Source organism: Varroa destructor, unplaced genomic scaffold, assembly GCF_002443255.2.
Source record: "Varroa destructor unplaced genomic scaffold, Vdes_3.0 BEIS01000007.1, whole genome shotgun sequence".
Classification (NCBI taxonomy): domain Eukaryota; kingdom Metazoa; phylum Arthropoda; class Arachnida; order Mesostigmata; family Varroidae; genus Varroa; species Varroa destructor.
Genome location: NW_019211460.1, coordinates 11093976 through 11121438, shown reverse-complemented (window position 1 = coordinate 11121438; position 27463 = coordinate 11093976). Strand labels below are relative to the sequence as shown.

The 27463-nt window shown below is 38.5% G+C and overlaps 3 protein-coding genes and 1 long non-coding RNA gene across 10 annotated transcripts in view; 2 read left to right on the top strand and 2 right to left on the bottom strand.

The window, feature by feature from the left end:
• Positions 1 to 16684, top strand: part of LOC111254014 (uncharacterized) — a 38624-nt gene extending 21940 nt beyond the window's left edge. For 3 of the 4 annotated variants that reach the window (XM_086975597.1, XM_086975595.1, XM_086975596.1), the window contains exons 12-22: positions 11525 to 11669; positions 11926 to 12037; positions 12289 to 12405; positions 12560 to 12724; positions 13134 to 13295; positions 13542 to 13696; positions 14041 to 14244; positions 14484 to 14743; positions 14879 to 15447; positions 15985 to 16066; positions 16179 to 16684. In XM_086975597.1, the coding sequence (XP_086831723.1) occupies positions 11525 to 11669; positions 11926 to 12037; positions 12289 to 12405; positions 12560 to 12724; positions 13134 to 13295; positions 13542 to 13696; positions 14041 to 14244; positions 14484 to 14743; positions 14879 to 15447; positions 15985 to 16066; positions 16179 to 16342 (2135 nt within the window). In that variant the 3' untranslated portion in view covers positions 16343 to 16684. The remainder of the gene's footprint in view (positions 1 to 11524; positions 11670 to 11925; positions 12038 to 12288; positions 12406 to 12559; positions 12725 to 13133; positions 13296 to 13541; positions 13697 to 14040; positions 14245 to 14483; positions 14744 to 14878; positions 15448 to 15984; positions 16067 to 16178) is intronic. The other variant, XM_086975598.1, reaches the window with a different exon arrangement.
• LOC111254250 (noelin-like) lies at positions 351 to 8927 on the bottom strand. 3 transcript variants are annotated; one of them, XM_086975605.1, is made up of 9 exons: positions 8446 to 8927; positions 8115 to 8232; positions 7519 to 7636; positions 6679 to 6747; positions 4662 to 4823; positions 3215 to 3311; positions 2750 to 2809; positions 2003 to 2326; positions 351 to 1713 (listed from the first exon to the last, which is right to left on the bottom strand). In XM_086975605.1, exons 2-8 carry the CDS (start codon positions 8149 to 8151, stop codon positions 2108 to 2110), a joined length of 762 nt encoding a protein of 253 aa, XP_086831731.1. In that variant the 5' UTR covers positions 8152 to 8232; positions 8446 to 8927; the 3' UTR covers positions 351 to 1713; positions 2003 to 2107. The 3 variants fall into 3 exon arrangements, with proteins under 3 accessions (XP_086831731.1, XP_086831729.1, XP_086831730.1); XM_086975603.1 differs by having other exon boundaries at positions 3101 to 3311; positions 8446 to 8793; XM_086975604.1 differs by lacking the exon at positions 8115 to 8232 and having other exon boundaries at positions 3101 to 3311; positions 8446 to 8793.
• A 2437-nt stretch (positions 16685 to 19121) lies between the features above and the next one.
• On the bottom strand, positions 19122 to 27463 carry LOC111254430 (uncharacterized). Of its 2 annotated transcripts, none has more exons than XM_022815271.2 (7): positions 26777 to 27463; positions 25909 to 26391; positions 25450 to 25493; positions 25117 to 25252; positions 23671 to 23720; positions 23172 to 23406; positions 19122 to 22977 (listed from the first exon to the last, which is right to left on the bottom strand). In XM_022815271.2, exons 1-7 carry the CDS (start codon positions 27326 to 27328, stop codon positions 22855 to 22857), a joined length of 1623 nt encoding a protein of 540 aa, XP_022671006.1. In that variant the 5' UTR covers positions 27329 to 27463; the 3' UTR covers positions 19122 to 22854. The 2 variants fall into 2 exon arrangements, with proteins under 2 accessions (XP_022671006.1, XP_022671005.1); XM_022815270.2 differs by having other exon boundaries at positions 25450 to 25601; positions 26777 to 27462.
• LOC147754308 (uncharacterized) lies at positions 25597 to 27165 on the top strand. Its single transcript, XR_015317632.1, has 2 exons — positions 25597 to 25724; positions 26708 to 27165. It is a non-coding gene; the product is annotated as an uncharacterized LOC147754308 (long non-coding RNA).

The following is a 27463-nucleotide window of genomic DNA, read 5'->3' as shown; positions in this document are numbered from 1 at the left end:
ATACTTGAATAAATAATCGGCCTGTTTCTTCTAATCTTTTTTTATGGAGATAACTGATAGACTCATTGGTTGAAACTCCACAGTATGAAGCATAAAGCACATGCTTATTGGATAAAACCGTTTACTTTGTTTAGGCTGAACTCGATATGGCTTCTAAAACTGATTCGAAAGCAATGTCAAAACGCAGGAAAATAATCAGCCCACTAATGAAACCACTCAAATATTACGACGGAATCACAGGAGCCCAAACACCCGACCCAAATTCGAACCACAGTTGCTTTTATACTCCATCGAAAGTCGAAGTATAACATCCTTGTCCAATAACTAAATAATAACCAGATGATTTTCCATCCTCTAGTTGTATATACACTACTTGCTCTTTATTATCGCTATAGCGGCACAACTCATAAATATCGACACTTTTTAATTAGCCGCCGTATTCGTTAGCCCGCTCGATCAATGGCATTGTTGGTTTTACCATCAGCCAGCACTTGTAGCTTAAAATTTTACGTTTACTAGTATTTGTTTGTTTTGCATACCAAATATTCGTCTGTTACTTTTGTCTCGTCCGTTATGTACAACGTTTACAGTAGACACAGTTGTTATACCCTTTCGACCCTCAACCGTATATGCCTTCTACTTTCGAAATCGATACAGGAATCATCAACATTACCCAACCTTGATTTGGGATCCGTGTCACTTCATGGCATCAAGCCGTATTTCTTATAGTAGTAATAACCATTAACGTTCGTTTTGTCGCTGATAACTCACGTTACAGTTATGATCGGCCCGATTACCAAAATGCACTTCTTGGGACCGTTCTGCTCTCCATCGCTAAATGCTATAAACCATATTTTATATAAATCATATTTGATGTTCTTTTTTATTTAATACATCACTCCTTTGTGAAGTTAAGTGATCTACGTATTTTTTTGTAACACAGCTGTCATTTTTTATTGTACAGTAAGCATCTTCTTTGTTGTAATAAACAAGCATACAACTAAACACCAAGCATTATAAATGCTAATATTTCAACATCTTAGCTATATTTAGCTTATTCCTTGAAACATATACAAATCGAAACTAGCTTATCTGCAAATAACCAATACATGGCTCAGAATAGGCAATATTAAAATGCATATGTATATGATTATTGCTTAGGTTGGCATATTTAGCTCAGTTAATATCAATCAATTCCTTATGCTTCTCTTTGGCTATGAATAGAATTAAAGCAAGATGCCGGTCGTTTCGGCGTGTCCTTATTACGCCGATTAGGTTTCGTTTTGCGCTTAGAACCAAAACTTTGTTGCAGTTATTGATACTTTCTATTAACAGACTCTTTTCTTCTGTCCCGTAGCTCAATTTCTATTGAGGTGGTTTTGATCTTTCATGTTAGACTTTTATTCAGGGCTGCTAGGCTCCTTAGAGCAAATATTAACTTCACTACGACGCCCTGATCCGTCACAAGGTTCTCGTAGCCGTCCATTTCTCTACCTTGTAGTGCCAGAAATCTATGTATTCGTTTCCACTTTACTGTCACCTCTCGTTGGGTACAGTCGCTCTGAAGAATCGAAAATACTGAGCACGTTCCTTCCAAATGATTCTGCATCATGACCAATCTGCTGTTCTTCTCGTGCGCAACCCTTGCGGACCTTGCGGTTAACGGGGTCCTGCGAATCCTCCTAAGGACGTCAGGCTTCCTATTGAATTGGCCTGCAACGAAAATAAAAGGTTACACACGGAGAACATTTTTCGCTAAAGTCTTATAAATTGTCAAATAATTTATTGCAACTTTTAAAAGGTTTGTTGGAGTCCAGAAGCTTACATTAATTTGAATAATTGTATGAAATTTAAAGATTTGGAAACAATGTAATACCTAGATCAGCAAAGCCTTTAGATGAAATAGAAAATATATAGATATATAAAACGTATGGCTTAACTGAATAGATACACGCTTGGTCTCAATTATTTTTATCGAAAAATGTAACGATGCGTGGTCTACCTGTTGGACATGTTGAGTAAAAAGCAGCGGATAGTAAAGTTGATGTCCGTGATCCCAGGAATGGAGACCGGGTTATAAGTTATCATAGTCGTGTTTCGGTAGGGATTACTTAGACTGAGATTGACCTGGATCGCCCGAGCCCATATAGATACTAGGGACTGGTGCCCCTACTGGCCTAGCTCGTGCAAGCGCCGGTGACATACTTTCGCCGACTGCAAGCGTCTGCTCAAGGTAGAGATCAAAGGCGAGCTCCACGCGTGTACCTCCTTCTGTTACACCGCCCACAGTATAAAGAACTCCACACACGATAAACATCTGGCCAACCTAAAGGCAGTGGGATGCACAGATATCATAATAAATCAGCTCATAATAACGATGATAGATCGCACGGCGAAATCGCAGCGGTTAGCTTTAGGATCTTCATCCAATGGAAACAGAAAAGTGGCCGGATTCGTATGGAAACTACAAGAAAAAAGGTCTAGCATGACTGTATCTCGTAATCAAGTTAAACTTAATGTATAGTTTAAAATTATTATTTTTTTTCACATGTTACAATTAATGGCGGTGGCTTTTTATAGGTGTAATATTTGATAATGAAAAGAGAAGGCTTTCTTAATTAATGCCAAGTAGTAGATTTATGTATTCCTCTCGGCGTTTATACTTAAACAGACGCAGTTATCTAGTCGAATTGATCTCTAGTTTATGAATCAATGACTTCATGAATTATTATAGAAAAACCGCACTGACCCGCCGATGGTCAAGTGTTAAGTTCCAAACTCGTTCAACTTTCATTGAGGATTCATCAAACTGGAATGCAATACAAACGGTACGAACAGATAAGTGTAGGTACAAATGTACTACTGCGAAAAGAACTCTTCGATTTAGGAATTCAAAACAACTCACTCATTACGTCGGCATAGGTTACATAAAAAATCTAATGAATAATGAATACTTACGAAATTCAATGGAATATAGTATAATAGTGTGAGATTTTTCTATTACCTTAATCATCTGAAGCTACTTTGAGAGTACGCACCTCTCTTCTGGAAAGACTCAAACTGTTCAGAGAAATCTCAAGAGACTTAAGATACTAATTACCAATATATTGCCTGGCATAATTCTTTTACAGCCAACGTGACACGTTTTTGTCGTATGTGATATTATTTTATGCATCCTAATCCACTCTTTTTTCAGCTGACTTAACTTGAGCACCATTGTGTTAGTGGACTTCTCGGAAGCGTATACCGCCCAGAGGCCGTTTTCGTCTGCCATAACATCTACATGACTCCGCCGCGTTAAGTATAGCAGCCTGCAAACATTATAAAACAGAAAATCAGTATCTGAGTGTTAGCTAAAACAAAACATAGTAGGATTAAAGTTGACGAAATACTGCAACAATTAGGAATTGAATGCCACCTTAGGGTGACTCACGCAAACAGCATTGGCCTATGATGACATCCCGCCCAATTGACGGAAGTCTTGAACCCTAACGACGCAGGACAAAGTGCTTTAATACAGAGTTCCATCCACCACATAGATACCAACAAGCTTTAGTATGGGGTGTCTACAGTAAACACAGGTCAATATTTGGACATTTTCTCAAATTAATTTTCTTTCAATGTATTACTTGTATGTAGACTATAGTTATTTCAGATGGTGTATATACTGCTGTTTTAAACTCGAGTTCAACTAGCCATGAAGATATGAAATTAGCCGTTTCCGCTTGTCATTTTATTACAATAACCATCCATATTTTCTTCGTAAGACTCTCCCTAAGGGCAACTCTGACGTTTCCTTTGTTTGCATAGATGATTAGCGGTTTTTCTAGTCTCTACTCATTCATCCTCTGACACAACTTGGTTTCTTCCTTGGCTGAGCTTATAATTATGCATATGTGTGTGTGGCATACTGGCCATTGATCCGTAGCCAGGCATACAGGTAGGAACATGGAAGCGGCCAAAATATGCTTGCACATTAGAACTGTCAGTGTGGCCGCGTGACGCTCAGCCAAAGGTATCCAACGGACTACAGCCAGGACCCTGCCACACTCAAGCTGTATAACGGGGAGCGTCTCTTCTTAGGTCCTGCGCACCTTCAGAGCATGTCCTTCAAGTTTTCCGTTGCTATGAAAGTATGGACTTTTTCTCAGGATTTTCGACCCTTTCTGTAGCTTCATTACGGAAAAAGGAAGTCGCTGAAAGTCGGAAAGTAGCGACAGTGGTCACGAATAGCTGTGCGAATATTAACCTTATAGTAGCGATATACCGAGAATTCATACGATGTTATTCTCCAGTTTAAAAAAAAAAGATTACGACAGGTCGTACCGGGTAACTCTGGTAAGTAGTGTACTCTCGGCGGATCTCACAGACAATGACCTAATGTACATTTTTGGTCTCGAATACCCATGACATCTAATCAGTTTAAATTCCGTAACGATTCACCGCTTGCTGATCTGTTAATTGGTCATAGCCAGTTATTATCAAAGGCCAATTATACATTTTTCTAATAAGTAAAGAAAATTTATTTTACGGAATTGGAATCCTTATACGGTGAAGAGTGCATAAATCCCTATTTAGTGAATTATAGGTTCACGTTGATGTCGCCACCACCATGGAAGGCACTTTTATTGACTGACAAGGGGACGCCCACGGAAACTTACCTGGACGATCGGCCAAACGCTACATCATCAATGTCAAGAGCGGCCGAAGTTTTATTTTCAAGATCGTATCGCACAAGGCTTCGAGTATTCATCTGATGGTAATAGAACACGTTATTATAGACTATGTGAGAATTGCCTCGAAACGGATACGGCAGCGCATGCCTGTAAAGCAATACAAATAATTAATTATATAATTGGTTCCATTTTAGAACTGCTTAGGTTCTCCATCCTTTCTATTTCACCCTTTAATGACCCGTTTACGTGGTAAACAAAAATCTAATCGCTTTTAGGCTAATTAATCTATGCTTATCTGAAAAGAGCAAGCACTTTTAATATTTGCACTGATTTTTATTTTTGTGGTATTGAGCATGCACCGATATATAAATATCTATATTTCAATGTTACCATTCAGCGTCTTCTAAAATATATTCAAGTTATACTACACACGAAAGTAATCTATCTTTAAGGATTTGTTATTTTACCGATACACAATCCTGAGTTGATCCGCCAGAGTGGTGCGCGGTGAAGCTAGCACTTTGCAAGACGCAGCCCATATAATTAGTAAATAGACATTTTGGAAATGTTCAAGCAGAACCCGTAGAGTATTGACATCTATTTCGGTAAACTACATAGTTGATTCATATAGTCAGTTTACCATATATTTAAGCGAGCAGAATTAAAGAAAGAAAACTAGAAAATAGAAAAAAAATTGTAGATGATAGAGAACTAATTCAAACAAATTGGATCCTATTTTGAACCCAAGGTCCCAAGCCTTTTGCTGCGAATGCTATATGTTATCTGCTAGCCCTATGACTCAGCGTAATCTGTCGTGTCGTTGATGAAAGCAGCTGTCCAAAACCTGTATTCATCTGCACCTAGCGATACGCCTTCTAGAGTACACACAACTCGTCCACGTGTTCAATGTACACGAACTTGCTTGATACTACAAACCGTGTTCTTCAACAGTCGTATCTGACTACCGCTGGAATACTGATGATAGCGTAAAGTATGAACGATTTCTTATTCTATCAAGTATTGGTGGACTCTCGTTACTTGTTTAGGTCGTGATTTCCAACACCTCACATTGCACCTTCGGTAATGGCAACAAGTGTTAAAATCGGCTTTAACGCCTTTGCATTTTTAACACTTACTCCATCTCCTAGCCTGTCTTCTTCAATATGGAGCCCAGATACCTGAACAAATATCCCATAACTTGTAGTATTAATAATGATAATTGCGCTCTACGCAAGCTGAAAAAATGGTAAGCAATTTCCCAAACTGATCACATTCATACTATCGAACAACATACAATGAATTCTCTAATAATGATTTTCCTTGACTCCAATCGACGAGACCTATATAAAATACGTTTATGTAGTATGTTAGAAGGTCAACCAACTTTGCTTGCGGTTTCTGGCATAAGTTACTCCAATTAGCTAATCCCCTTGATGCTGCACTATACTTGAAGTATTTATTTTACAAAAAGTTCTTTTGGGAAACGATCATGCGTCTTAAAATTTTGCAGAATTTATAGGATTTAATCTTTTCAAAATTTACCTTTTTTTTTTTTAATAATAGACTATTATTCTTTAGTTTATTTTTCACTGCAAATTTATAAAAAGATATGCACCTGATGCAAATATTACTTCTTATTGTTCTGCGTGGCTTTTTGAATACCTATGGTGTAAATAATAAATCCTTAAAGGATACCCGATGACTAAACACGGTTAACTCGATTGAAGTCTACTCAAGGAGCCTGCCTGTATGGTTCCTTTAATTTTTTCCAGTATTCCATCGTACCATATTTATAAACATTGATGAAGTGCATTCTTTTTAATCTTTACTAAGCTACAAAATACCTTTACTGATCTATTTAGCGAACTCAAATGATTTTTCAATTTGATATCCTTAGGAGTACCATTTTTCGTGCCGAGTTTTTATTAGTCGCTGTAAAACAGATGGTTTGTTTCTTACTGAAAAGTGCGTGCCGTAGGACAGAATAAAACCTGGACTTTACCTTTTCGCAAGCTTCCCGTTGACAAATTCAAGAAGAGTGTTTGGATCGTTATCCAATGTGACGAATGATCTGATAAATAAGGATCAAACAAAAAATTGTTATCTGATTTATGCAAAAGAGGTTTAAGCCAGCGAGCATTCTCTGGTCAAGCAAGTAACAATTCAATAGTACGTACGGCAGAAAAATAATACGTCGCTATAATATCTCTTTGGAGCAATACAGTACGTTTTGATATCGCATGATAAATATAGCTCGATCAGAATATTGATTTAACGCAGTATGAAAACTACTTACTTGGCTAGATGTTCACCAGTACTAAAAAATTCTGCTACATTTGTTTTTAGTTTCAGCAAAGCTTTATTTCAGGCCCGCCATATGAGTGCGACATATAGGTAAGGCGTAACGGATAAACTTAATCATTTGCGACGTTCGAATAAAGCACTACTCTTAGACAAATGACTGACTCAAGTAACCGGCCTTAAAGTGTGCAAATGCAAAAAAATCCCAAAGCAACTAATATTTTTATACTAGCAAGACTGCTATAAATTTCTAATATGTTCAATTCAGATAAATTACCTTATTTAACGAGAGTACATACAAGGCTGAATATTTAAGCTAAGCCTTGAAGAATGGTTAATAAAAATATAAAGGAAGCTCTATATTAAAAATATAGAATAGCTTATAATTGCTTATCGGTTACTTTGGGTATCTGTGCCGATTTCTTTCATGCTTGCTGATTTTCTGAGTGACCAAGCTTCTCTGTTTATGGTACGAATAAAGCCACTTGCTCTAAGTTAGTGCTACAACAAATTTTTAATCAAGATAAGCAAGTATTGATACCTAGAGGCATTAAAAGCTTTCCGAAAACAATCGCGGCCCCAGCCACCTTCAGCCTGTCCTCCTTGACGAACTAATACAGGTTTGCCCATTTTAGACACAAGCCGTCGGCGAGCGCATTCTGAAAGCAAAACAGAACACGTGCTTGTTAAATACGACGAGCTAGTATGAGGCAGGGAATCTTTAAACTAACAAAGAAAAATCTCTATGAGGTTTCCCCTAAGTAATGTGTAAAGCGATGGAGACACTGGCATCGTTATATTTCAGACATGGAATCATCATTACAGAAGTACTTCGGCTCTAGTCGGCATTGCGTCGAATTGTCTTGCACGATCTGGCATTAGCTTTCAAAATATACTTGTTATTTTTTCGTGTGCATATAAGAATTCGTGTTTGTTGAACTGCGTGCGTAATAATAATAGCTGACTAAGTAATTTTTACGTGCTTTTGATCTTCTGTAACAACGGAGGGGCGATTAAACGGGTGAAAAAAACCTAGAAAAATGCATATAAAAATAGCAAAATTGATGAAAAACATATGGGTAATGTTGCTGAATATTTCCAGCTTTCTACAAGACTGCTTATATTAAAGAATATTACCGGATACGTTATCATTCGTGTAAAATATCATAGACATCTCCCAGAAAAGATCCGGCTTACGCCAGTGGCGCTATGGATGACGAATCTAGCGGATGAGCCGGTGCCAAAAAGGTTCAGCCTTTAAAAGAAGAAAAAATAAGAATTTTTAAGAAAAAAACGGATGCCGAATGTACCGAACTTCTCTCGACATTGGCAATATGCGCATAGTTAGACATCAGTAGCCTGGCCACAACTAGGATAAGTATGACATGTCTATGCGATCTCTGTAAGCTGCCAGGTTTTAAACTACTTGCGAAAAGGTGGACTCAAAAACGTACTGCCATGTACTAACCATGCTGCTGATGATTGTGTAGCACGATTTTCTGTACATGATGAGATTAAAATCCGCTCGGTTCCTGCCTGTCGGCTGCATTTACCCACTCGCCCAACCGAGTACTCCTGCAAACCCTTTCTGTTCAATCTCAATCTTTTCGCTCGCCTCTCGTTTCTCTTCCATTAACAAATGGCGAATGTGACTCTCACTATCAACTCCGAATGAGGGAATACACTAATGACTTAATAATAGGAAATTCACGGGAGCGTAACGACAATGATAGTGATTGATATGCATGTGATCTGGCGCCGTTAACCATATCGCACGCTGCCGATATCGAGGGTGCCGCATTTTGACTAGAGATTCTGCATTCTAGACGTGTGAGTTGGCACTTGGACATAGGCATACGGGTAGCGTCAGAACGTCCAGGTCGTATGCACTAGATAATGCGAAGAAAGGTTATGTTCAATAGTGATTGAACAATCGAACACGCAAATATGTATTTGTGCGGGCCTTCAGCGTTCCAAAAAGGCGTTCTTTATCAAAACGATGACAGAATAAGGAATCGCGAAAAATGAAAGGCGCGATTAATGACATTTTCAATGATAATCTATATGTTTTATCTTTCCGATCTATACCGATTCTGTATTTACAATATGCTGATGACAGTAATTGATTCCAAACACGCTGTTGCTCTTATCAAACCAAGTATGTTAAATAATTTTACTCAATGTAAATTGATATTATACTAAGTTTGAAGTTACTTGTCAGAAATGGGTTATCCCGGAACCGAGTGGCTGCCACTGTTCGACTCAGGTTGTAACGAGCGATACCACGTAGGTGTAACATTTGCCCACTTTCACCTATCAACACCGAGGCTCATAGGCATTACTATCCGGAGTCATTGATTTAATATTTCGTTTGATACTAGCGACGTGTGTAATTTATTCAAAGCATAAAGTTTTCTCAGGGTGAAAGTCTGAGCACTCGAAAAGCTAATACAAAATCCGGCAGTTGGGTCTAACTAAAGCATAGTAGAAATGCCTAAATTCTTTTTGTTTCGTGCGCGAGGTGAAATACGAGTAATGTTTTCCCTTCATATTAAATGGCGTTGTAGCAGGAAACGAATCTTAGCCGTATAGTCCGCGCATTTTTTCCATTACATCGTATCGCATCTGTTCAGCTTTATATCGTGTTAGTCCTGTCAGAAAGCAACCTGTGCAACAAAGAAGATAACCATTTTTCAGCTGCGTACAAAGTATAGAACATTTACCACCACCGAAGACAACGCACTTTTCACCGTATATGATTTGCAGTGCCTCACTTTAAGTGACCTAACATGAGCTGCCTTGCAGCCTTCAATGTACAAATTTGTAGTGTTGTAGTTAGATATTTTAACCACAGCCGAAAAATGATATAGTATATATAGAGAAGAATTATATTTTTCTCGGGGCCCCACACTATTCTGGGACTAAAAAAAGTACATCCGTCCAGTTGGGTGCATAACAGCGTTCTTTATTTCTCTATCAAGGATTAATTAACTAGCTGCATAGATTATCAGTGGTTGTGTTCAAACGTAATTGTTTATTTGACACAAGGCGTCGGCTCAGTCTCTACAACTTTCGGCCTCAACAGTAACATCGAATATGGAACCATGCCAGCATGTAAAGGCCCAATAAAAAATAAGTCAGAAATTTTTTTAATACGAGATTCTAGGTGTAAACACTAATTTTAAATTTGTTCGGTCAACAGAGCATTTCGATTGCCTAATATTGTGTTGAAGTGCCTCGTTATCTATAGGAAATGAATTTGTTAGTTGGTGTATCTGTTAACCAGAACGAACGCGAGTAATTGTACGTGTACGTAAAAAGCAAAAGTAGCATAAAGACAATCTAGAGGCTCACTAAATTTTACGGAAATTTTATGAAGGCATTTATATTTTGTCGTGTATATATTTTTGGAACCTTTATCATTATTAGACATAATGGTTTCTTACAATCAAAAGATCATCAAAACGAATTAGATCTCAATTCACATAACACTCATTTAATTGACCCGCCTGGTTTTCCGTTGGCGCGGCATCATTCAAAACAAAGATGGCGCGCTGCGCTCTTAGGAATATGTGCGACTGTTAAGAACGGTTAAGCGACTAGTTACAGGCCGGTTCCCGTTGTGCAAAAGAAAAGCAATATTATTTAGTTTCATTTAGGATAGCGTGTGTAAGTGGCTGTGTCGTATTGTAGTAGTTCCCTGAAAGTGAAGATTGAGAATACGAGGAGCCCGATAATCAATAGCATCTTGCAGTAATGGTTTTCCTGTCTTGTCCCCACAGTAGTGTGTTCTGTAGTACAAAATTAATGTCAGATAATCATAATAAAATTCTCTTTGTTTTTATGTCAGTTTGTATTAATTCCGTATTCTTAGGGTCTCTGTATTGTCCCGTGTTTTCCCTTTTTTAATGACAAATGTGTGTACCTACCGCAATCTCCAGGTTAGTTATTTGTCGCTTACCTATTAACATTAAGCCGAGAAAACGGAAAGACGTCTACAACTAAAAAACCATTTATGTGAGTATGTCAGTCTGACGTCTATCGTGACAGATTGCCCAGCTTTATAGCGTTCTTATTATAACTGTTGTCTCCACAATAAAGGATGGTTACAATCTTTCAATCAAATGTTTGACAACATTTGCAAATTTTCGGATGTGTGTGTATTGAGCTCTCATTATCATCTGAAATTATCGCAATCGAGAAAATTAGGTGTCATCCTCTACTTGTCATTGATGACCAATTTTCGTTTGGTTTAGTATCGACTTATTCAGTAGAAATGTAAACTGAATCTTGAATTCATGGATTTTCATTTAGAACTATAAAGAAGCATCCAAGTGTCAGAAGTAGGGCAAAATGTAAATGTATTTTACTGTAGATTGTGTTAATGCACTCAGCATCAATTCGACAAGCGAGAAAGCTGCAGTTTTCATGATCTGCTTGTGACAGCAAAAATTTGTAGTCTAAAAAACTGCGTATCATAAAGAGCGACTTGCTTTAGTCTGTACACTAACACATACATTTTTTTTTTTGTATTTATCAATTTATAGCACTATTCGCCGTGGAGGCCTCCAGGATGCTGTCATTTCGACAGGGCCTCTTTACCCTGGGAAGCCTGTGCGTATCCACAGCGGTAGTGGGAAATGCTTATCTACAAAAAAGGCAGTTTTATCCATCCGTGGTTTTTCTCACAAAGTAAGTTTTGCGGAGCGTTCACTTTCACCCTTCCAGCTCATTGCACCTCTAATTGTTCTCTTAACTCGGCAAGCTTAAAAAAAAATCTGCTATTCAAACCGTAGTGATGTTTCCGTGTAAGATCAAATTGTTCTGCTCTTCTTTGTTTTAATTATTAGTTGATGCAGCTACCCGTAACGGACAAATCATTGTCTAGAATGCAATCTTCTTACACGTAGTTTTAATTATTGTCTTGTCCATTTGTGATGTTTTGCAGGTCAAACCCATGTATGGCAGTAATCTACGTTCAAGCTGCCGTCATCGTATGGTTGATGGCCAAAGCTATGGGTAAGCTGTTTTTCGGACAGCTTCGCCCAGCCGAGATCGAGGTATAATTTCTAAGAAAAGTATCAAAATTATAATCGAGCGCAGTTTCCCGGCATTTACATATTTACTGGCCCATTAGCAAATATAATGCAAATAAATGCAATAATCGTCTCGCTTTTTTTATTTTATTTTCTGTTATTATCCGGTCAAATGGAACCGATTTTGACGCTATACTTGTAATACGATAGGCGAACAGATACACTCAAGCATGTTTTAGGAGGTTCGTAATACGGTGTTTTGCGTGTAATTTCAGCATCTCCTCGAGAGGTCGTGGTACGCTATAACAGAAACATGTTTAGCTTTTACAGTATTCCGGGATGATTTCTCACCAAAATTTATAGCCCTTTTTGTACTGCTTCTCGTCCTAAAGGTGAGTAGATGCTAGCGAGAAACAAACTGCTATATTTATTGAACTCTTTAGTACTACACGAGGCAAATCACGTATGATCAATCCATGATGATATCCGTGGACATCATAGTACCGAGTACTAATGGCATTAATGCCGTGTCTCAACGATGAAAAGGGTTTTCACTGGTTAGCCGAGGACCGAGTCGACTTCATGGAGCGAAGCCCAAATATTTCTTTGTTGTTCCACATTCGTGTATTGAGTTTGTTAGCGTTGCTTAGTGTGTTGGATTATGCGTTTGTTCGTCACGCCTACTTTAGCGTCGCGACCGCTGGAGCGTCGGTGAGTTTTTTAGCCTTTAAAATATATTACGTTCTTTTGTATATCATACGCATTCACTTATAATAATTTTATTACTATTATAAAATAATAAAATTATTAAAATTATTGCTATAGTTATGCAAATCTAAAAATCTTTAATAATGGAGAAGGCTGATCGTATATTGTCAACACCCGACTACCTATAATACTCTTGAGGCTTGTTGTTTCTAGAATATATATATATAGATATGTGCCTGCTATAATCGATAGCAGTATCAGACTCATGGATATCGGATAGGTGTCAAGCAAATCTAAGCGTTCTGAAAAAGACGCTTTGAACTGCTGAATATACTATAGGAAATATGATTAGCAGATTATGTATCGTTTTGCCCGTAACAGTGCCCTTTTTATGCTATCTTCGTGAATGTAGGTGCAGGTGGTCTTCGGCTTCGAGTATGCAATCCTTCTTTCCTCTGTTTGGTATATCCTAATAAAATACGTTTTACACTCGATCGATTCTCGTGCTGAGACTCAGTGGGAGAATAAGGCCGTGCTCCTTCTTTATACTGAACTCATGATGAGCTCATCCAAGGTAAAATTTATTACTCGATCTGTTTTGGATTTTCTAGCATAATATTATGGCATGAGCTTTTTATTCCCTAGTGCAATGATTATAGCTCAAGCATTTGTTGTGGCAGAGACCGGTTATTTCCCCACTCCCCACTAAAAGGATGTCCGTGTATTTTTACCTTCTTGTGCGATATACTACGCAAATCCAGTGAGATTGCCAACAAGCACTACACTTCCTTTGTTTCTGCTCGTGTGCTTACTTTCTCAGGTATTGCTTTACGCTACATTTATGCTTGTCATGCTGCGTATCCACACTTTCCCGTTGTTTGCTATTCGGCCGATGTATCTTTCGATACGAGCGTTGAAAAGGGCCTTCAAGGACGTCGTTCTATCACGTCAGGCGATCAATAATATGAATACATTGTAAGTATTTACCGACGGATTTAGTTGTCACCAAGAGAGCAGCAAAAAGGGCAATAGCAAATGGTGAATCATATTGAGGGCGCACGGTTACAGGAGCCTGTAACATATCTGTGGAAGCTTATTCCAAACTGCTGAAGTGCGGTTTATTGTTTTAATTTGCTCATACGCAACGTCGAGTTTAAACGGGGTAGCCGTACACTTCTAAATTTAGATCTATTCACCTCCCTTTCTGTAGAAGCTGTCAGTTGTAGGAGAAATTTAGGCAACGAAAGTGGCTCTGAGTAAGTGAAAACGATAAATGTGCAAATATTTTGTTTACGTGATTTTTGAACGGGTGTCGGTAGGTATCCGGATGCCACGGCTGAGGAACTGGCGTCGGCTGATAATGTGTGCATCATCTGCCGAGAAGAAATGCAAGTTGCTGGAGCAGGAGGCGGTGTGGGCGCCAACAAGAAGTTGCCTTGTAATCATATTTTTCATGCAGCGTGCTTACGTAGTTGGTTTCAAAGGCAACAGACTTGCCCGACATGTAGAAGCGACGTGCTGAAGTACGTTTAGTAAAAAATCTATAGCATGAGTAAACGTACGGATAACCCTAATAATAAATTGCGCAAATCCATGATGAACAATTACCGTCAGAGGCAAAATTTCAAGTTATGGCATTTGCGCTAAGAAATTTCAGCTCTATTCTAAAAGCTCATAGACCGTTTTTTTTTTTCTTTTTTTTGCATTTGTGTATTTGTTTTAGTAGTTCTCAATAAATGTGGTTCTTCATTCTGAATTCCAGTATTAGTGGCAGAGGTACGTTAACACCTGGCGCGAATCACGGTGGTGGGGCAGCAGCGGCTGGTGCAGTCGCTGCAGGTCAACGCGGCGGAGCAAATCTTCCACCTGGTGCCCAAATTATCCCGCCCTTCCAAATGCCCAATATGCAAGCCCTGTTTGCAAACTGGCCCAACCTTCACCACCCGCCGAATGCCAACAATATTCCTGCCGCCCAACAACCGCAACCAGCAAATAATAACAACAACGACAACAACAACGCCCGTGCGTTTTGTTTTTTCACGTATTTTTTATCTTAATTTTGAAGTTTAAGGCCCACTTAAAAACTAAACCTAGTTTTAGAAGAAATATTCTAGTCGATGATATATGAGCCGTTGTCAATCATATATGTTATTTTAGAAAACAATGCTGAGGTTGCAGGGCCTGCTGGCCCTGGAGCACCTTCATCTTCTGGACTCAACAATGCCGGTACAAATCAAACTGGGGGCCAAGGCGCAAACGGCGCTTCCGGAGGCGCTGCTGGGGCCGCAACACCAACTGCGTCGACAATAATTCCACCTCCACCTCCGTTTACGCTTCTACCCGCGTTGTTTCTTCCACCACCACCACCAATTATTCCGGGTGGGCTCAACCTCGGCACGTTATCGGAAGGCGAACTTCGCGCGATGGAAGGCAATGAGCGGCTTGCCGTTGAGGCTCGAATTCAGCATCTTCGCAATATTCAAATTCTACTCGATGCTGCTGTTACGATGATGGCACAATACAACAATGCAACCACTGTTGCGTCGGCAATTCCACAGCCTGCAACAACAGCCGCGCAGCAAGCGTCGGCATCTGGCACGCAACCAGCCAGCGCTACAAATGCAAACGCTGTACCAAAACAGCAGCAGTCGGCACAGGCTGGCTCTCCGGCGGGACCCACTAATGCTACGCAGTCAACAAAGTCTTCGACGTCGACCAGTAACACGGTACAATACGTTGTAGTGTATAGCAAACATAACGTTCAAGGCTTAATGTCGAAAGCATTCAGAGCAACTGAAAACACAGGTCATAGAATTTGGAAGATGAATGGAAATTTTGGAGAATCGGTGTGAATCTGTAGTTCCGATCTAGCCGTTAGAGAGACATGGCTGCCGTTAAAAACAATTTATGCACTATGAATGTTCTGTACCACATCGATTTCCTGCTCGCCGCCACAGAACGGCTTCAATAGTCGAAATCAGCTGTCAGAATTCAGCTTTATGTCTAGGCCTCTTTCAGCTTTTTTTTGTTGAAAGAGTTTTATAAACTTTTAAGATTGCGAAATTCTAATATGATTGCTTACATTTATAAATTAACTGGAAGAGACATGGAATACTCCATTATGAAAATTGACGCCGATACATATCATCTATTTCTCATTTAGTTTTCGTCTTCATTTAAAATTAAAGCCATTTCAAAATAACCAGATTGTTAGTATGTAGCCTATAACAGCGAACTCTGTTCTGTTTACATCCATCCTGTAGATGACGCGGTTTCCTCATGTGGATACATCGCCAACACGAATGCCAGATGCCGCCAGTCCCTCATCGTGTAGTGCAGCCTCTGGTAAGTCGCTTTTAAAATTCAATGTTGATGAACTACGCGTTACGCGTGCATACGTTCAACACTGTATTGCGGTATGTCCACATTTAATATTCAATACATTCGTTTTTCTTAGCAAGCACAATTGACGCTATCGAACTTCGGAGGCGACGAGTCGAAAAGTTGGCGGGACCAATTACAGCAGCAGTGACAACAGCAACAGCTGCGGCCAGTTCGAACGGCTCGGCCATAAATTCCGATCCAGGATCAGTGGGGTTATCTCAAGGGGGCTCGAGTTGAGAGGTCTAAAAGGATGGCAGTGATTGTTAATAATGCTAAAAAAGAAATAATAAGATTTAAAATATTAATAAGCATGGACATAAAGAAAACGTACATTGCTGATGATCATGATGACGCTATAAAAGTTAGCATTGCATAAGAGGAATGCCGCGTGCGATATCATAGGGAACAGAGTGGAGAAATATTATTAGGTACAGACGGAGAATAATAAGCAAGCCGCAAGAAGAAGCCGAGATGAGGGGCGAACTAAGACAGTGATACGCTTTGTAAGGAAGAAAATAACTTATAATAAAGAGAGAAGCGAAGATTATATAATAACCACGATCGATGGCTAAAATCGCACTTTAAGTTTTTTTCATTTTCTCATTTCGTACTCTAGTGCAAAAAACTTAAGCTATCTTTTGTCTATCTATTGGTTTTGACTGCATCTGGCTATGGCTACTCAGTGATCGTGGTTGTAGTGCACGAAACATTGAAGTAGTTCTCAGATATCCAGTAGCCGCTTTCTTCTCTCCACAATGTGAATAATATATTAAGCGATTCAAATAAAATATTTGCGTTTTTCAAAAAAGAAATATATACCTGAGTGCCAACTGGAGTCAAGTATGAGATATGTAAAATATTCGAAATATAAGAAGTACCAAGGTCTATTCGTTCAGCGTAAAGCAATCCTCCGACACATGCAAGGTCTTTAAAATTTAAGTAAATTTAAGATCTTTAGATTATTTCTATGTGTTATTTCTTCCAATCGTGTTAGGTATTAAGTCTAAGTACATATATAATTCTGCCGATATCAACGCATATTCTTCGTAATTAGTTAAAGTATAAACTACAGTGCCGAAGGATCATCATAATAGAGCTACTAAAAAATCACTACTTAAGGTACAAGTAAAATTAGGGGTACACTTACCAGTTTTCTAAGCAACTCGCATGCGCGAAGAAGGCTAAAACAACAAGCTCTAAATACCAATATATGCGCCAGATAAATCTGCACGTAGTTAGTAGATGTTTGTCCTGCGATAAATATACAGTATGCAAAACATAGCCCTGTCAGTGGCGTCAATATATCTTGCGTGCGGCCACCAGTTACACTTTGAAACGTACGTATGTTTCGAGGTAGAAGACGAGACTTTATACACAGTATGGGACAACTGTGACCCTTTAGTTATTAAGCAGCAAAACAGATTTCATGTGTAGTTGCTAAACTAGTTAATCTAGCTATATTTATAAAATTTTAAATGAAGAGTAGAAGGTCATGATCATTTCAAGATTGTGAATATATTTAGTGCTTGAAATTGCTGCAGAATCTAGTTTGTATGAAATAAAAGAATATTGGAAAGTATATTACGTTTATAAATCTATTAAGCATTCCCTATTCTGTGCACAACAAAAAAAAATTATATGTTAAAATGGTACTCTGCTTTTAGTTGCTTATATTTGTATAACTACAATTTTGAGGTTGTGAACTTGAAATGTGTACCCTGTACTTTTAGCGTAAGATTTTCTGTTTACGAAGTATATTAAGGATCACCTGCAGGACTTCGGATTGCCGATTCTCGACCTAAAATATCGCGTAACTCTAGGGCCTGGAGTTTCTGACCTGGGCACTGCAGAAGCCATGAGATGCACGCATTCGGCCCCGTCGCTGCGCAGGATTCGTTCATTGTTGCTGTACATTTTATAATATGACTAATTTTCATATAACTTTTTTGTGAAGTTAGTATCCGATGATATGTAAGGCTCTAGACTTTTTTTTTGTTAAAACCTTTACTCTGTTTATTTTTACGTAGAAGCTTGTCAGTAGCCTCGAAATATAAAGCATTTTTCAAAAGTAATACATGCTATCGACCGCTACGTAAGAGTTGCGAACGTCAGCCTTGTTATGTTATTTAGTAACGTATGTTAAAACCGTGAAGTGGAAACAATCAGGTACTTCACTTGAATGTAGACGTTATATGCTAAAACCTAGAAACTTTTAGTAACTAATACTAGCACTAGACCGGTAAATCAAACAGTAAGTTTGACCTTTCTCTTGAAAATCTTAATTTTGTAAAGTGTCTCGGTTGTTTGCGGTTCAACCGCTAAGGCGGCATTTTTTATATGTATGTAGGATTCGCGTCTTGTCACGCATATTTCAGTAAAAAATAATTTTGTCCCTATTTGAGTCCCTAGAATGAGTAATACGACTTTACCAATTATTTTAAACTCCTGCACGACTTCTTAGAACGTTTTGCCATCTTTTCAAAAATGTCCCTATTCATGCGAAAATTAGTTTTTTTTTGCGATTTGTATAAACCACAACCATTAAGACAGTTAGATGCTTTTTGATAACATTTATGTTAGAAATAGTACCTGTTAACTATCAAAGTCACCCAGAGCGGCTGTTCTGAATATATTCGAAACAGAACTCTGTAATGAGAAAATCAAACAAATTTTGACCTATATATATGGATCATACTCTAAGCACCGTATTGATCTGTACTGAACGTAAATTTCAATTAGATGGTTTAAATACATTGTTTCAATATATCACAAGGATGAACGAAGATATTTATAAAAAAAAAAAAATGCCGTAATTGCGATTGATTTTTCAAATTCTTTCAAAATAATTTTCAAAATGTGTGCTTGTTTGGAAAGGGAACTAGTAAAACACCCTTCCTCATCTACTTTTTCTATATAAACTTCTGTTGCTGATAATATATTTCCTTATAATTTCGTGTGCATACATAAATCATAATGGTGTTTAGTAAACCACGACAAAAAACAACAAAGGAAAACATTAAAATTGGATGTCGTTTTCTTTATTAAACATGATGTATAAAATTATATTAATCCTAATAATAGTCAGCTTTCATCAGCCACCACTTCGAAGTGTTTCTGTTTTTCACTAGTATTTTTCGACGTCGCCACACCACTTTCTCATATGTACCTTTTATTTTTATCATCATTATCCACAATTACTTCCTTTTTCTATTAGTCAATATTTTCTCTGCGTACAAAAACATTCATTTTATATACAAGATATTTTATATAAACTGTAATTTTTGTCACCACCCTAAGGATCTCTATTTCGTAGTCCAAACACTGTCCATCAGCCTCTGCATATATATATATATATATGTATATATATATATATATTAGTCACACGTGACTCTCTTCTTCACTTAGCATCTGTTTATCTATGTCATACATTACTTATCGTTGGAGTGAACTATCTGGTCAAAAATTTTGTTGAAATCCCTTTTGGAAAGCCAACATCACCAACAAAATGAGTGAACAATAAATTTACCATCACCGTCAAAGGTAACATGATGTAGAATCACTATAAAAATCTTTCCTCTTTTCATACTTAATACCATAACGTCGTCGGTATGTCATTTATGTGAGTCAGTGTACGTATGTGACATAATTTTATGAAAATTATCTAAATATATATATCTATACTCTAGACTGCTCTCGCCGAAAGATTTCATGAACATGCGATTTGCTTTGCAATCAATACTGCCATTATTGTTAGTTTCCTACTACTTGGTGTTCTGCAAGACGAAAGAAAATGTTTCTTATTTGAATAGCATGTGATGCTCAAGACTTGTCTTATTCACGCTGGGGTCCCTTTTGTATTAGTTTTTTTGTCACGCTTTTACTCACTGTCACAGTGCATCAGGACGTTACCTGGACAATTGAGACAAGGCAACGTCAAGGATTTCTCACATACAAACGCTGGCACGCACCAAACACGCTACCATGCATATAGCCCTCTTCTAATAATAATATAAACTGACAACAAGCAATTCCATTCCTGCAGTTTCAGCCATAAGTAATAAAATAAACGAAGCAAGCATACCAAACCTGAATTTTTTTTTTGCTTGATTGACTCTCGTTTTGTCGACAAACCCCAGTGGGAATATTATCTAGTTATATGGTAGCTTGAAGCTTTTCTTCTACTTATAAAATTAAACCGGTATTTCCGCGCATATTTTGTATTGCATGCGTTCGATTAGTTTTACACATCGTAGGGCCAGCTACTTGCTTAAAGATTCAGGTAATAGATTGATTTAAATCTAAACTAACAACAGGTCGTACGTTTCGGCATTCATCTTTAGTATGCCTATGGTGTTCCGTAGTACGTTGATAACTTATAATATTATTATTATTATTGATAATGATGAAGAATAATGAAAGATACAATTGTCTATTGATAGAATGAAGCCTCCGTTATACTATTTACTATTTACAGGCTATTACTGATAAATCAATAACTATATTGTAGTCTTCACTGCGGTGCTAAGAGTGTATTCATTCGTATAGTTCTATCACTGCAAATATTAAAAAAGCCATATTTTCGAGTATAAGATTTATGTCCTTTAGTGATCAAATTAATCATATTATAGTCTAACCTCGTAAATCAAAATTAAGTAGTAATGTACAACCGTAGCGTCTATAAGTCTAAAAGTAATATTGTTGCATAATATAGATAACATGCCCGTAATACTTTTGAAAGAACTCTGTCCCGAAAAACATAAATTTTATTCCCAAAGGCGTATGAAAGTTATTTGAATATTTGTAACGATCTCATATAACGCGCAAGAACATTAATAACCATTATAAGGAACCTCGTCATTACTGTATGTATAAATAATGTTTCCTTTTATTCAATAGCCTAATGTTTTGCTCTTTTCTAGCAATTCACGTTTTTTTATGAGATACGCCACAGAGGTACATTACTTGGTAAATTATTCTGACACAACAACATAAAACATGTTTGCAGACGTCGTCGGCGCCGATCGCCCTTGTGGCAATTAGAAAATACAGAGCGTGCGCACGTTCAAATGACCGAGATCAAAAGTGTCTAACAAATCAACCAAGTAGCATTGGCGCTTGCCGCGTGGGCGGAATTGCCAAAACATGATTACTTTCTTTCACGAGTTTGCCTAGCCGTCGAATAACAAGGCATCATTGCTGTGACGTTAACAAACAAAACACAAACTTTGGTTAAAGAAACATTGAATAAATCGTTTTTCTTCCATAAAAACCGATATTCTTCGTGGAATAGTCCGTTTCTATCTTTTTGTATCAATAATCAATATTATCTATTTTTTCGTAGGCAAAACTCCCTAAATTATTGCTTACACAAGCACACATTAACGCGCTTTACCTTATGATCTAATTTTGGTATCTAAATTTTGCCAACGATTCAGTTTTACAAAGCAAAGTGCTTTTCATTCCTTTAACAATGTTTCAAACTGCCGTCCTGCTTTTGTTATTGTCCGATATTGAAAATCAGGATTGCGGTTCAGAGTATAGCATGCAGTAACTATACTTTTCGTATAGTTGTCGATCTCAGGTCAACACTATCATAGTATTAATAGTATATGTTATAAAAAAAGGCCCTGTTTACGTGAAATCAGTGCGTAAAAGGAAGGTACAGTGTTCCCTTAACGCGACAATTCAGGCTCAACTAAACCCTTGATGAACAGCTTTGGGTCAAATGAGTCCTGTCGATCTATGATTCAGCATGTAAATGAATAGTTAATGTATATAGATGCATATAGATATAATATTTATCTGCACGATCATCTTGTTCTCGCTGCCGATATGGCCATCTAACTACGTTTGTGCTTTGTTTTGCATGGAATTTCCTAACAATTACCATGTATTAGCTATGCCGGAAAAGTACATGATAGACATGTTTTTTGTTTCTTTTCTCGTAGCGTTGTGTCATTTTATCTCGGCTGTACGTCCTTCTAATTGTTATAATCTGAACATTATTTTTTTTATTTCATTCAGACCCTACGTTTCTGACCACTAGGACATAACCATTGCCAAAACCAGCGTTGATAAGTCGCTAGGTGCTCGTTTGACTTTGGTATTTTTGTTTCGTTTTTTCTCTTTTATATCTTTTTTTTGTCCTTAAATACGATTTCTTATCGTCCAGTGCCTCCGGAATAACATCTATTTTTTTGGAGGATTTTAATTCCACCGCTCTAAAAGAGCACCATCAGATCTGGTTTGTTTTTTTTCTACTGCTAGCAAAACACGACTACCGGAATCTACTGTTAATATCATAATATTTACATTAAGTATCCTTTCATGGTTGAAGTCGGCCACACACGGGTTACTCTTAGTGAACAGGCACGATGCACCTGTATGTTTGCTAGGTAATGTTCGTCTGTAATATGCCAAAGTCGTATCGAGCGTTATATTCCGCACAGGAGCGGCCTTTGCACCGGGTTTATAGGTTCGATCAATGGCATACGAAAGCGTAGGGAATCTGATGGGGATTCGCCGTGATGACTGTAAAATTCGTGTGTCTTTGACACCAAGTAAAACAAATTCTATGTGCGTCGACCGTAATGTGGAATCACTTGGTTATTTTTTTATCTCGAGGCCTAGCACCGTGGTGAACCAATAGATAACCAATAGCGCTCATCAGCGCCCCAATGATACTTCCTACCGAGACAGGGACGAAGTTTCTCTTGTAGATCCTAAACATCATGTCCGTAGTGGTTAGTCTATACTGGTGGAGGTCCCTGCTCGTAGCGGAGTTGAGGCCCAAATGAGTTGAGCGTGTTCGTTACGTCGCAGCAGCGTGGTTCCATAAAGCACGCTACGCAGTACAGCATCACCAATGCCACCTACACATGATAATAGTCACGCTAGTTATTCACAAGCAGAAATACATGTTTGCAATGACATAGGTTAGTAAAAAATGAGCAATTTTTTTCCGAATTATTTTAACTAAAATTGGCTTTATTTTACTGAAATATGAAGAAGTACAGGGTGAAGAAGTTCGAAGCAAAATGACTTTTATGGCAATGCCTATACAAACCTGAAAGGGAAGAGCTGCCTTGAAGATCCTCCAAATACTTTTGTTACCTTCGCTATCGGAGCAAATGGTTGGCGAATCATCTTCGCTTTCATAATTCGAATCGTAGTCGTCATCATTTACCTTGAACTGCAACAAGGTTGCTGACGCTGGACAAATGCCATTTCTGGGCTGCAGGGACGTCAACGGGAGGTCGGCAACGGTGGCACCGCCCATACTATCTTTCATCTGTGTCGAGCTGTAAGTGAGTAGAAAAGCGGGAAATTAGAAATGGGAAAATGCCTTTAATTGCTGAACAAGATGCACCTACAGACAAAATCGACAATAACGCTACTGGCTACCGTATGATAGAGAAAACTATGAGAAATTGAAAACTCATGACTTCGCCGGGTACGAGCATAAGGATAGAATTCCATAATGATTAGTCATCGTTCAGTTTACCATTACTGAAAATCGACGACAGCAAGTCATGTCCGCCTGACCGATTTTTTGTTGAACTTACATCTTAATGATCTCGCTGATGTCAATAGCGTTTTCCGACGTATCAGTAACCTGGAAAGCACATCACAGATGGCAAACGTCATTATGATTATTATGAATATTACGAGTTTGGCAGAAGATTTGATAAGGAACATTATGCATCTACAAATCTAATTACCACATGAATAATAAAGGGTGGGGCATTCAAAATTGGAGGGCTTCTTCTCCTAGCGGGCATGCGTGCCCTAGCTATTTTCTGTATGGGAAGAAGATCACTTTACTCTAGAATAAAACAACAAACTCGCCATGACGAAATATAGCGCGTCATTTTCAAAATTTAGATGAAGATGAACTATATCATTTATGTGGTTTCTGAAAGATACAGGGGAGACTTCTAAGCGGCGTATTAAGAGCGTTTAGATTTAAAAGGCTAGAAAATTTATCATAATGGCCTAAAAACATCACTGATAGACCTAGGTCTTTTAAACAGAAACTGACGGCTGTTTGAGAAACAGAGCACTAGCTTCCAATTGGGTCATCCAGATAATCTCTAACGGCTACTTTTTTTCTCGCAAGATTAAACGGAGAAGTTGAGTGTACTCAGCGTTCGCTTATTATTCAGCTCGCGACGATAGGCTAGTAGCCGACTACTGTGACTATTAACAGTTGTTATCACTCAAAACGAGTTTAAAATAACTGGCTTTCACAAAGATAAACTCAAGGCGGGAAGTCAGTGTTAAAGAATGATCAATGCCGTGTGGTGTTCTTTCGTTTTTAAGACCTGTTTTTTAGCCTGCTATCAACTCAATATTTGATTTTGCCGCAATTTTTTGTATGTGGCGAATGTGAATGACATCTCATTAACGCATGGTTACTATTCAGAGGTATTTAAAGGTAAGGGAAAAAGTATTTCGAAAAGAATTAGTGAGTGGCTTAGATTCCAAAATTGACTATTTATAAGAAAAGGTCCATATTGTACATACTTAACGTTGGCTCGTCGGTCAGTTTCGCAGACAAGTATCTAAGCTATCTTATTTATTGGGAGGCTGTGCCTTTATTATATCGCAAAAAATTCAGATCCTGCAAACAATTACATAGAACCCGAGCAAGAAAAAGTTGCCGCGCACCAGCAATATAGGCCTATGGTGAAAGCTGTTCAACGTATGTGTTAGAGAACGCTTTACATTAAGAATTAAACAATTGGTAAAAATAAATGTTCTTGATTTTCTATTCTATGTGTACTCGATCAGCAAATTTAACTTTTTTAGGAAAATAATATACTTACACGGCATGTAAATTCGGTTTGTGAAGGAAGCCCACGAGTTTAAATAAAACACGTTGATATATATATATATATTGTATTCATTTATGAGTTGATTTGAAGAAAAACATAGTCTTGATCTGAGCGCAAATGTTGAATATTTTACAAAATAAAAGATGTGTATAGGGAATTTCTACAGTAAACTACCTGATGGTGTCCATCCAACTCTGCTTCGGCTGTCACTTTCTGACGGTGAAACGCCTCGCTAAGGTAATTGTTTCGCCTGTTGGGGTCCTGGAGGAAATTTTTGCTTTGCTGTAGATTCATCAACTGGTGCTTAGTGCTGGAAGGGATAATGAATTGGCTTTAGAGCACGCAAGAAGTGATTCGACTCAAATTTAGACCATGATTACGATGGAGCTAGCTATTAAAGAGAAAGACTTGCCGCATTTGACCAGTGATGACATCGTTTCGACAATGCAGATACTTAACTTAAAAATAGAGAGCTAGAAGATTGTCTCCAGACAATAAAATAATTACCTTTCGTACAGTGTGTCCCATGTGTTGTAAAGGTCGCGAACGTCCTGCGTGAGGGAACAAACGCGGTCAGAGTTACTGGCAGCCAGGCGGTGAACTTTTACCTTCACATTTAACAGTGAACGTTTGAGCTCATGAAGAGTCGACAAATTTCTCTGTAGGTGAATTAAAGTTAACTTCAGTTATTATCTGAATACGGACATCATCAGCAACGTCTATCCTGGCCTGTTTAATAATACCCCAACAACGTCTGTCATCTTTTTTCACCCACGAAAACGGTAAAGGGAGAAGTTTAAGTTAGATTTAACTCTGTTCTAGCTTGAAAATAACGGCTTGAACAAAGCTATGCGGCCGTCACTTGTTCCATATGTTCTAAATAATTAAAAAAGCTTTATCAACATACGACCGTTGCAAATTTGTCCCTTCCTGGGTATAAATCACACCATAAGTAAATAAACTTACCTTAAGGACTGCGATCCGTTCATCGAGCTTATTCACGTTGAGCCTTTGAAGATTGACGCTTTCGTCTTCGAGTTCTCTTTGCATACACTCCATCTGTAGCATCTCTTCACGAAGCTTGACGATGTCCTCACGAACCGATTCATCGTCGAATGTTCGCCTGAATGGCGTGCATATTAACGGCGCGCACTGGTTACTAACATTGTTAGCACCGGCACCATTGGCCAGGACAGGGGATCGGGATTCTTCGTTGGGGTTTGTTGCTCCACGGGACTGGATATCTAGTAGCAGCATATTCCAACGTTCCATCAGTTGGCGAATAAGCTGTTCCGTAGAAGGAGCAAGATTACCTGGCCCGTATACCCCGCTAATAGTTGTATTGCCTGACAAACTACAGCTACTTGGTTGATCAGGTCCGATTGAGATATTGATCTTAATTATCTGAAGGCACTGAATATTGGACCGGCATTTTGCAATCATTTCATTCTGCAAAATTCAAATAAGCAGACACCGATTGTAGAAACAGTCAGTGCAGCAAGTCATCTAACTCAAGTACTAGAAGATCTCAATGATCGGTAGTGCGTACAAGCCTTTTTCATTCCCTTCAATCAGCGTGTGATATAATCAATTCAGCCCTGCTATATGCGTAGGTATTAGTTGTAATATATGCTGTAACGATTTGGGGCTTCTACATGAAGAAGTGAAGACCTATTACTATTCTACCAATATTTGGTTCACTTCAAATAATCTGTAATGATGATTTGAACTTTTATTTTCTTTGTATTTGCCCAATTCATTTCAGCTCGTGCATAACCTTAAGACGATAGAAAAAGAACACCACGAAACGAAAAAGTAAGCACAATATGCTCACAAATTGGTTAGCGGTCATCGCGTCCTTGGACAGAAGATCCTTATTGAGTGCGTTAGTAACGAACGCCAAATCGCGATCGCTTCGGTTGAGTACTTCAGCGACCTGTGTAGAATTTTCCAAGTTTTTCAATCCGACGTCGAGTCCGATCTGGCCCGAGCTAGTCAGTAACGCAGGTACTGTATGGGCATGGGTATGGTCGCGACTAACAGCGGTAACAGCGTCGATGTCCATTTTGTTGTCGCAACTAATGTTGTTACTGTTGCTTTCATCATGGCCAAGACTGTTTAGCTGCTGCATCTGTTCCTGCTCAGAATCGAGCTCGCTGTCGCGTCCTGCACCTCTGTACCTTCGGTCATCGGTGTGGCCCTTCTTATGACCGCCTCCACGCACACGGAGTCCTGACAACGATGATGTGTCGGATGTTGACCCAATAAACGATCGATAATCATCCCCAAAGTTGAGCAACCTTCGCACCGTGTCGTCATCCATCTCCTTCTCGGAATAGTGATCGAGATAATGTTCGGAATAGTGGTCCTGATAATCGTCCCACATGTTGTCAGAGGATATTACCGAACCCTGGTCTCCAACGATCGCCTCTAACACTTCGCCAGCAACAATACCGATATCACTCTTCTTGTTCGTGTCACTCTGCGGATCCTAGAACAGGCAACGAGTTAATAGAATTGT